Here is an 11,196-nt window from a genome sequence, read left to right on the forward strand (position 1 = left end):
TCCTAGGTGCAGAAAGTAGTTTGAGAAAGACCTGAATGGAAAAGCCGCTCTCCTGGGTTTGTTCATCTGGGTTCAACAAAGGGTCCACAAGTCTCAGATTTACACTCTTGCAGGAAGCAGTTGCTCTAAAGAAGCTACACAGAGCCCTCCCCATTCCCTTCTGTCTGTCCATGAACCGCGTACACACCCATGATGAATTCAGAGTGGTTTTCTCTTTAAAACCAGCCACCTGCTTGCAGCTAATCTTTAAAAACTGCCTGCCCTGCTGCTGTATCATTTGAGTAAGCAGCAACCAAGCCATTACTTTTTTTAACAAAGGATTTTTTATTGCATAAATAGAGGCTTAGCTATTTCACTGTACATATAAAACTTGATACACAGTTTAAGTGAATGTTACTCTTGAGGGTTTTATTCCTTTGACACATCCTTCATCTACAGGAAGGCTTCGTTCTTCCAGGAAAGGAATCCAGTGCAAGCTGCCAAGTGTCAGAAAATCTACAGGGTGGAGAATCAGCAGTGAGAACAGGCATGATATACTGGCAGCACATGGGCTAAATCCTCCTGCTCACGTGTCACGCTGCAATGAGAGCTAATCACAGGCCTGAGGTGCTGACACCGGTGGACATTTTTAGGGTAGGAGAATTCACCCCTTCTTGCAAGCCCATTATAGAAAGACATGGCAGACAGCCCAAGAGATGGTAGAATTTAGGAAAGACTGGACCATTGCTGCGCAACATGGGGTGACTGGGCAAGTAGGGCATTTACTGCAGTATCAGGGATTCTTTAAAGCCAGTCATTCAAGGCCAATGTCACATGCTGGACACAGAGGTCTTGTGGGATAAGCTCGTTACCCTCGTGCAATCCCTTGGGCTGTGGACTCTGCCAAAGAGAACTCCCAGGGACCCAATGCTGCATGCACAGCACGGTATGGTCTCCTCGTTACAGGTGGCAGGCTTGCTCACTTGCAGGGCAGCCCCTCTCTCATTTGTTTAGCAACAAAACTCCATATAACTGACTGCAAAATCAGAAAGCAGTGTTCTCACAGCATTGTCCAGTGGCTAGCGAAACTGATATAAAATAAAAGTTAAAAATGGTAGAAGTCTGCCCAGAGAAAAGTCCTCAACCTGATGTAAACAGGAAACTGAAAAATACCTTTAGTTTTGTTGCTTATTCCTACATGTACGAACCACTTTGTTCCTATTGTCATTCCCAGGGCCCCATTTCTAGTCAAAATTTCCAATGTTGTAAAAAAATAAAAGTGAGAGGTTTCAAAACAAATTAGTAAACATTTCTAAAACTGAAATTCTCTTCAGATGTGAGGTGATGACCTCAACAGGGGAAAGTAAATTTTTTAGTTTAATAAAGAGTAACACTACATCAAACTCCCACTGAGCTTCCAAAGGGCAGGCAAGAATAGAATTCTCATTTTGCTGCAGAACAGAAAGATGTGAAACAAACCGATACAAAAAAATCACATACCAAACAAGTCAGAGAATATCATCTTAGCACTAGGCAGCACTCATTTTGCTAATGGACTTGATGCAGTAGGGCAATGATTGCTTAAACGTTGAAAACAGAGGGAAGGACTTTAGCACATGTAAAATGAAAACCCCAAACTAGGAAATCTTATAATAATCACTTCGCTTTTTTATGCAGAAAGGTGTCCACTTTTCTCAGTGAATTATATATGGTGGATGTTACACAGCATACTCTGTAGCATTTCTGATACCTTGGGAAGTTCCATGGCATAAGACTTGGCCCTTTCAGCTGAACTCTCTATAAACTATCATGTATTTAACTAATATGGAGTGGCAGATTCTTTTCTATCTTAAGTATGTGTCTTAAGCCAAGAGGTCTTACTGTATCATTCCATCTGGCATGCTTCGCATGCATTTTTTGCCCAATTTAACCATCTCTAAACATCAGGACTTCCTGTGCAATTGGTTGGGTGGAGATAAAGAGCAGAGAAGGAATACTGTGCTAAGATCTCTTAAATCATGAACCATGACTGCCAAGAATTCTGGTGGGAACTGCAATCCCTACAAAGAATGGGCACGATACAGGTGTGCAAATACACTGAAACATCACAGGAGACAAACTTTATAAGAACTCAGATGACGGTGATAGTTCTAATCGCATGATCCAAATGCATTCAAGTCAAAACGTAATGGGATTAACGTGTCAATGCCATTATCGAACACCAAGGTATCAAACAAATTCTATACCTGAAAGACTCTTCAGTCATCCTTCTTCTCTGCTTCTGCTTTCAATTTCTCTTCATGTTGCCTCTTCAGTTTTTCTTCAAGTTTTTTGCTCTGGTACATTTTTACTCCAGCAAATGCCAAGCAAAGAATCAATGTTTTAGCTGCCAAAATGTACATCAGCAATGGGAAATTTTCCAAAGCCTGAAATGCAAAATAACGTATTTAAGGCAGTTACAGGAACACTTGGACAATTAAAAATGAATCTATTGGGATGCTACACAGCTTCCTACAGGAACAGCATTATTCAAAGCAATGGTAATGCTCCTCTGTTCATGCTTTTTTTCCTGCAGGAAACTTTTAAACTAGGCAGATCAATGTCTAGGGCAAAAGGCGAAAACAAGTTCACTCAAGTTTATATACAAAGCCCCTCTGAACTGGTCTTTGCTGCTTTTGCTTGCTTTACAGCAAACAGAATATTGGCACCATTTGGAGCTAAAAAGGGGGAATAATTGAGTATCTTAGGATAATTGTAGAAGTGGAAACACTTCTGAACGGTTCTCACATAAGTACACATATGCACAGATCCATATGAGCTATCAGATGTGATCACCAAACACACTTCTGTGCTCCCAGAGATTTTAATCCATGGTAGTTTTGCAATTAACTTGACCAGATCTGGAAGGTATAGATAAATGCCTTTAAACTAGAAGAAAAGTAAAAAACCCACAGCCTCCTATCATTCAGTTTCAGGAGCTTTTAATGCCTGGAATCACCAAAATTGCACAACATATTTCAATGTTATAAAAGCACGCTACTGTAAGTGCACATGGAGTGGAAAGTAAAATGCAAATGGAACAATACCAATGGAACAGAATAACACTGAACTCAAAATACAAATATAACGAGTGGCACAGCCACTCAGTGAAAGATGTCAGTTCCAGTAGGATATTGAAGGCACATGAACTTCCCAGGCCACTGTTTCAAGCAACCACTTGACCATCAGGATCAGTCGTGCCTTTCAGTGGTGCACAGCAGGTTCACAGTGCCAGCTCCCTCATAGCAAGCCTCCCAGTACGCCTCTGTACCCTTAGCAGGCTTCCCAGCACCTCATAAAGCTGTTGGGCCATTGTCAAATTACTGAATTTAGAAAAACCCTTGTATCTATACACCATTAGTGTGCCCCCTTAAAGGCCACAAATCAGGTGGGGTCTTTCATAACACCGATCTCTACAAGTTGCACATTACCTTTGATATCAGGACACTCCCCTCTAATTCTACAAAAACCCATCATCCTCTGTCAATCTCCCCACATTCTGTAAGTGGCAATCTCTTTTGAGCACAGTTCTGCAACACCAGAAAGATAAAGCCAAGACTTGGCTTTCTTGATAAATGGTTTTAACATGTTAAATTGTTAATGCATGACATACTTGCTCAAATGCACATATCTTGCAGAGTGTTTATGTCCCCCGTGCACTGAAAGACACAGCAGAGAAACACTCTCCAATAATGAAAGGAGCTTAGGGAAGAAGAGCCAGAGAAATGCCTGGAAAGGGGAATACGTGAGGAGCAGAGGCAAGCAGAGCAGAGCTTGCCTATGAGCACAAGTGTGAGGCCCCAACAGCAAGTACTGGGGCCAACACACAAGGTGCAAGCATGTATGGCAAGAAAGGACAGCATAAGGAGTCCTCTGTCCCTGAGGTGCAGAGAGTGTGGTGGTTAAACAGCCTTTACCTAGGCAAGGAAGCCACCTTTAAACACAGGACAAACCAACCACATCTTACATGCATAAACATCCAGCCACCTCTGAGTCCCCTTTTATGAATGCAAAACATCCTCACCTTCCAGTTAAATGCCACCATCTTGGCTTCGTGATGGTATTGCCTGTCCCGCAGCAAGGTGCACCCTGCACCGATGAGCGTCACACTTGTACAGGCACAGAACAGGGCAGGAGCATCTTCAAGAAAAGGAAACTGAAAACGAATTAGCCAATCTGTTTCTGCTCAGCACGTCAACCCTGCACCTGACAAACTCACTGCTGTGAAGCGCCTGGCAGCGTCTCAGAGCCATGCAGTCCAGAAATGACCTACATCTGCCTTTTGGTGCTGAGTGACAGGAGCAACATCCACACTGCTGAAGGACAGGGGTCTGACAGGCCCCGGGCAGGTGCCACGCTTGAGGACAGCGCAGGCTGGGCTTCCACCAAGTACAGCACATCCCGGCAGCTGCCCAACTGAAAACAGTGTTGGCTGTTTCCAACAGCTTGACACATGCGCACATCACACTGCCTCACTGAGGTTTGAGATCTAGCAGTCAGAAGTGCCAGAAGAGCTGCCTTGTGGTTTTTAAGCTCACCTGCCCTGTTTGGAGCCTGAATGCCTAATGAATCCTAGTATCTAGTATCATTTATCAGTTCTCTGACTTACTAATAGATTGCATTTTCCATGCAGCCTATAACACAAAGGCAAACCAACCACTCACTGGATCCCTTGAGTGGTCAACATGTACTTCAGAGCTGAACTTTGGAGGTGAGAAATGCTAGAGGGGATGCTGAAGGCTGCAGTCACAGCACTGCCCTCCAGTCTCTGCTTGCTGCTCCACCAGCACTGACACCATGCCAGCTACCAGATTTCAAATTAAGCATATTTCCCTGCCTAACCCCCTCTCGGTGTTTCCTGTATGTGCAACAACAGATTCACTGTCAAAAAGCAGGAAGAAGCCTTCCAGCTCAGTCCAGACCTTCACCAGCAGCTGGGCTGAATAAATCACCACCACACCACAATAGCTGCTGCTGACCTTTCTTCAGAAACAAGGAATCAAGTAAATGTTCCTGCAGCTCCTGCGATGCTAAGCCAGCTTCTTCATAGATGCCCTTATTTCTCCAGCTAGGCTGTCCTCCTCTCTCCTCTTCCCTCAGCTGCAAAATCCTCACCCTGCAGAGACCACCCTGAAAACATCCCCATTGAGAGACACCATGAGATCTCTGTTACTGAGATCGAACTAAAGCAGTGGTGTGGCCAACTCATTTGTCATTCAGTTTTTATTGTGTCGATCCCAAGTTGTGCAGCTCCCTTTTGTTGATAAAATGTCAGGGCAACTGTGAACTAACAAGTCAGTAGCATTACACCTCCAAAAATAAAGCATTTTAACTTCTGATCTTTTCTTCAGAATTTCAGTGACTCGTAAGAGCTAAAGTCCCCTGCTAGATGGGCACAGCAAAAATCCTGCATTAGAGCAGAATCACGTTCTCAGTGCATGGTTCAGACAGCTACATGCTTCTCAATGAAACTCAAGTTACACAAGCCTGGCCTGATCTGAAGGGACTGCACTGCCCAACTAGGGTGTCCTCATCTCAAAATGCTGACATAGATGGGAGCCTCATCAGCAACAGCCTTCACTCTTCTCCTAAATTGCTGTAAATTCTGTGCTTCAGTCAGAATCAATTTTGCAACATGTTGTAAAAAGGCAAGAATTCAGCCATTCAAACACATGCCAGCATCTGGCATACGCTGCTGAAAATGGGGTTTTAGTGATTTTTTTATGTACAGAAAAAGTTTTTGACTCAGCAAACATTATGTGAGCCCATCTGTGGGGTCTGATTGCAGGGTACTGTCCCACCAGCAAGAAGCAGTGTATAATGTGTATCACAGTGTGCACTCCTGTGAATGCTCTTGCTTGTGAGCCAATTATTTAAGCATTCAGCGCAACACTTTTGTAATATTTCCGCTGTGCTGAGACATGAGCCTGAATCTGCCTGAATTCTGTATCCACCAGTAGTAGCTGCACTGAAGTCACAAAGGACGGGAAGGAAAGGAATTCTCCTTTTATTCTGAAGAGTGGTGTTTTGATCCAAAATGTTTCCTGTAAGAGCTGACACTTTTGATGGCTTGTCCTCACAGTGTCTTCTGCAGTTGGAACTGAGCAGAAAAGCTACCACTCTCTCCTCACTGCATTCCCACATCCTGTGCCATCAGCCCCCTGTGGTCAAGCACTTCTTCCCATTTTGTCTCTTGACTCTTCTGGTCTCCATCTTGATCCAGACCTTATTAAATACAGCTGAAACACCAGGACAGAAAAAAAACGGTGGAGCTGGGGCATGGGATAGGAAGAAGAAAGTAGGAAGAGGAGAGAAAAATGGCAGGATTCACTTCACATTTGAGAAACATTTGTTAGCACTGAGGTCGTCATCAATTCCAAAGCAAAAGCTCAGACACTGTACTTTCAAGGTTGTGGTATCTTAAAAGCATGCAGGCAAATAAACAGCTGAAGTTTCATGTTTGCCTTTTCAGAGACAGATAAGGCACAGATAGGAGTTCAGAACACATCTACAGTCAGGCATTGTTTGTTCTCCAGGAAAATGTAAGCTCCCTTAACAAACAGCACTACTGGAAACAGAAACTGGGCCCCACAGAAGGTCACTATTACCTTCACTCACAAGCAAGGAGGTCTCGTATTGAGCCACGTGAGAAAGAAACAGGAGCACTAGCCTCTGCCTGAAGCCCTGCCTGAGACTCCACAAGCTAGCCATCACATATTTAGACTCCTTTGCAGAGTAGGGATAAAACAGTATCACACTAACATGTATTCATGACCTTCTTCACCATGATTGCATCTCACAATCACTAGCATATTTACCTCCTTTGTGAAGCAGAAACTACTGCAGATGGGAAAGGGAGGTCTGCCTGTATCACACACCTCAGTGCTGTACTAGCAATCCTCCATTAGCTTCAAATGCTGTGAGGTCTTCTTGGTCCAGAGCAGGCAAAGCGGGTCACCAACACAGCCCTAGAGGCTCGTATCCTCAGCAGGGTTAAAGAGCTCCCAGGGAGGGCTGCACCAAGTCCCAGAGCTAGATTTTGGCTGATACCAGCCCCAGGATCTCTGCACAACGCTGTGTTGTGCAAGCCAGACCACCCCAGGCAGACTGAGGAGCTGGGCCCCAGTCAGATGGGAAGTCTGTGGTAGAGCAAAGAATTGAATCCAGGTCTCTCAGCCACTGAATTACAGCTCCAATCCACCACAGCAACCACATCACAGCCCAGCCACTCATGCCATTGTTTGCTTATGCAGCAGCAGAGTATCAACTGGCCTGAATGCACCAGAAAACATCTACACAGGCATCTGGGTACTCACAAACCCACTTGAGTTGTCTTGGCTGAATGCCTCACTCAGCCTGCCAATAACTCCATCTACCCAACAAAATGGGACTCAAGATATTATTTTGTCTACTAGGGATTTCTGAGCAACTCCATTTTATCCACTTTGTAAAAAGCTGTAACAGTCACCAGCCCCAAGGCCTCAGAAAGCAGTGAGCTACTAGGGCTATGTGACTGCATTTAAAATGGTGCGATGGTTGAGTATGTCCTGAGCTAGAAAAGTGGTTTCACTCCACCTGTTTCATTACTGCTTTCTTTAATGCACACATTTCAGGAAGCAAAACCAGTGTTTCCCACATGGACAGTCACTGGAGGACCCACCACTATATGTGACATGCTGTGTTATGCTTCAGGCTCCGCATCTGCAAGACAAGATCAAGCTTCCTTAAACAACAAAAAAAAAATACTGGGTCATGGGAAAACACAGCAATATGGAAAAGCAAAATTGCTGCAGCCCAGGCTGCAAAGAAACACAGTGGAAGCAACCAAGAGCCAGAGCTGCTGTGCTACGAATCTTTCATAGACCACTGCCACAAGATGCAGTAGTCATACTAAGTCAGAAGCACTAAGACTTGCGCACATTTACTGCCTCTATGTGCAGGTGGGTAAAGACATCACTCCATAAAAAGACCTGTGCAATCATTCAGTTTACAGTAGTGTCAGTGATGAAGAATCATAGAATCATAGAATAGTTAGGGTTGGAAAGGACATTAAGATCATCTAGTTCCAACCCCCCTGCCATGGGCAGGAACACCTCACACTAAACCATGCCACCCAAGGCTTTGTCCAACCTGGCCCCGAACACTGCCAGGGATGGAGCATTCACAACTTCCCTGGGCAACCCATTCCAGTGCCTCACCACCCTAACAGGAAAGAATGTCCTCCTTATATCCAATCTAAACTCCCCCTGGTTAAGTTTTAACCCATTACCCCTTGTCCTGTCACAACAGTAAGAAGTCTGTAAACTTGGAACTAGATGATCTTAAGGTCCTTTCCAACCCTAACGATTCTATGATTCTGTAACACCAACTCAAGGAACATCAAAAACCTAAAGCCATATAAGATATTCATACCTGAAGAAGCAGAAATTAAAATAAGAGATTTCCTCTGGCAGCTCCTCACATGCTCCAAACTCTGTAAAATAAGAACAGAGCAGATGGGATATACTGATCATGGCACCTGGATTAAAATCGTATCAAACCAAACGAAAACTAAAAATGTCAGCGGCACATCTGACTGTTCCACCGTGGCTCCCCAGGGCATCCTTTCAACCACATACCAGGGGCAAGCTGCAGGCCCTTGCTTGCAGCTACCACCTTGCCCTAAGAGGGTCTGCCAGGCTGGCAGCCCCCCACCTCCATCCCTACCCCACCTCTGCCCTGGCACCTGTGCTGGTCCCTGCAGCACCAATGCCCAGGACAGCCAGCAACCCATACCAAACTTTATCAACAATTGATATTTTCAGATCCCTCTTTCGTACTTATTCACTTCATTTTTTTTCTTAGAACACAAAAACTCGGCAGATCCATACAGGGTAAAGCACAATTCCAGGTGGCCCTGCCCTGTACCCTGCAGTGAGACCGCTGTATCATGCCTGCCCGTGGTTTATGGCCAGCGAACATGCCTCCAGCAGCTTTTAAACCACACAGTCCCTCGTTTGAGAGGCAGCCGGGAGGTCGCAGGTTATTACGAGGGAGCTTCTGTTGCCGCCTCGCACACCCTCAGGCCCCAGGGGCCGGAGCAGGAACCAGGACGACGCCGGGGTCAGGCAGGCAGGGCGATGGGCAGGGCGGGCAGGCAAACGGAGGTGGGGGTAGGACCGCAGGAAAGTAAGAAAGGGGGGCAGGAGGCAGGGCAAAGGAAGGTACGCTCCAGCCTGGGGCAGCAGAACAGGCAGGAGGCAGGGGAAGGCCGAGGGGAGTGAGGGTTCTGGGGCTGGCGGGCAGGCGAGCAGGCCGGAGGCAGCAGCGCGGGCCGGGTCGGGGGGAAACGGGGGCCGCTCCGCTCCTGCCCGATCTCTCCCGGCCGCCCCGCAGCCCGGTTCCAACCCGCAGGGCGCCGCGGCCGGCCGCGCGGAGGAGGGGTGTGAGTGGAGGCCCAGCAGACGCGTCTCCTACCTCACAGCGCGGCCATGGCTCCGGGCGGCAGGGCGCCACAAACTACATCTCCCAGGAGCGGCCGCGGCAGGCACCGGCGGGGCAGGGACCGGAGCGATCTCGTACCCTTGCCGCGCCCTTGCGCCTGTCCCCCAACCGCACCGTGTCCCGGCCGCCGCCTGAGGCCGGAGCAGAAAGAGCCCCGTGTTTCTTACCCCGGAAATAATAACTGTGAGGTAAAACAGTTCCCACATGCCCCGGGGGTGTAGGTGCAAGGGCAAAGCCGCCCAGGTCCCCGTAGAATCAGAGTGGTTTGGGTTGGAAGGGACCTTAAAGATCATCCAGAACCAACCCCCTTCCATAGGCAGGGACACCTTCCCCTAGACCAGGTTGCTCAAAGACCCATCCAGCCTGGCAACAGCCTCAGCTGCTGCCTGTTTTTACCAGAGCAAGTAGGACCCGAGCGGGTCCGAGGCAGCTTCTGGGGATGCTGGTGCAGCCGTACAAGTGCCCCAAGCATGGTCCCCCGGCTGTACCTTGCCAAAAGGGTCTCTCCATGAGTGCAGCGTGGCCCCGCTGCCCGCTCTGTGCAGCAACCCAATATCTGTTTTTGTAGCCGGTGGGCACTGAGAGGAAGGGAAGCCTCGCAGCCTGGTTGTGGAGCACACCCATGGTGGGAGCAGGGGAGCTGGCAGACATTCACAGACCACCCGGGGAGGTGGGGAAAAGGGCACATGCTGGAGAAGAGAGGCTCCCCACAAGGCTGTGCTCTGGGACCTGACAAGTCTTCCCCAGCCCTTGCAGGCTGAGATGTCACAGGCTTATTCCTATGCCAGCAAAAGTCACATCAGGAGCATGACAGCAGCTACTGTGCCCAATCTCGAGACCAGTCTCCAAAACAAGCCAAAGCTTCCCAAGAGAAGAAGCCCTTTTCATTTCTTTTTAAGATGAGCAAAACAAAATTGTTAGAACCGTGGTGCCAGACATGGCTGAAGTGTTTCAGCCAAAACTGTCTAAAAACAAACAACAAGCCCACACGATAGACAGACGGCATGGGAACTTTTAGCTTCAGCAATTTAAGTCTGGCAACGTGAATAGGAGCTAAACCTACAAAACGAAGCATGTTTTAATACCAGAAGTGTCACCAGTTCTGCTTCTTGTTATTCCCCAAGAGCAGGCTTTGTGATACTTCAGCAGCACATGAGAAGACAAACCATCTTGAAAACCCATTTCCTAGCCATTGGAAACAAGTACCTACCATGGAAATCCCTTAGGAAGCATGGCAGTGGGACAGCTTTGGTAACTGGGTCTAGAAATTCCTCCTCTGAAAGCCAGAAGGCAGGATCTCAGTGGTTTAGACTGAGCCCTGGCTGATGGGATGTAACCAACACCTCCATCACATGGCTTGCACCCCAGATAGACATTACTCTGGAGAACCAAGGAGCAGCAGAAGAGACAGGTTGGCCAGTTATGGACTTGAGGACAGATAATGAACCTCTGGAAGCTGCCCTACACAACTAGGACATGAGCTTAGCAGCTCTACTGCTATAAACCAGACCTTGTCAAAAGGCCGTGGCTTAACCTTTGCTGCCAAGGAATAGTGAAATAAAAAAAAGACAGATCATTAAGAAAACAGTTTTGAACAAATGTGTGTAGGTAAAGGTTACCTCCTATGATTGATTCATACTGTAACACATTGTTCAGTCAATAAATGGAGATTTTGGTATTTTACTGTACATTTTT

At 47.0% G+C, this 11,196-nt stretch overlaps 1 protein-coding gene across 2 annotated transcripts; it reads right to left on the reverse strand.

Annotated features, from left to right (window-relative positions):
- Nucleotides 1-304: 304 nt before the first annotated feature.
- On the reverse strand, nucleotides 305-4,152 carry SMIM11 (small integral membrane protein 11). 2 transcript variants are annotated; one of them, XR_008972255.1, is made up of 4 exons: nucleotides 4,043-4,152; nucleotides 2,226-2,405; nucleotides 963-1,017; nucleotides 305-495 (listed from the first exon to the last, which is right to left on the reverse strand). XR_008972255.1 is itself a non-coding variant. In XM_057410094.1 (3 exons), the coding sequence occupies exons 1-2, from the start codon at nucleotides 4,061-4,063 to the stop codon at nucleotides 2,238-2,240; spliced, it is 189 nt and encodes a 62-aa protein (XP_057266077.1). In that variant the 5' UTR covers nucleotides 4,064-4,152; the 3' UTR covers nucleotides 305-495; nucleotides 2,226-2,237. The 2 variants fall into 2 exon arrangements, 1 of the variants encoding a protein (XP_057266077.1); XM_057410094.1 differs by lacking the exon at nucleotides 963-1,017.
- Nucleotides 4,153-11,196: the final 7,044 nt, after the last annotated feature.

This window comes from Pezoporus wallicus, unplaced genomic scaffold (assembly GCF_028554395.1).
Source record: "Pezoporus wallicus isolate ANWC-B61680 ecotype Strahan unplaced genomic scaffold, APGP_CSIRO_Pwel_v1 contig_7011, whole genome shotgun sequence".
Lineage (NCBI taxonomy): Eukaryota > Metazoa > Chordata > Aves > Psittaciformes > Psittacidae > Pezoporus > Pezoporus wallicus.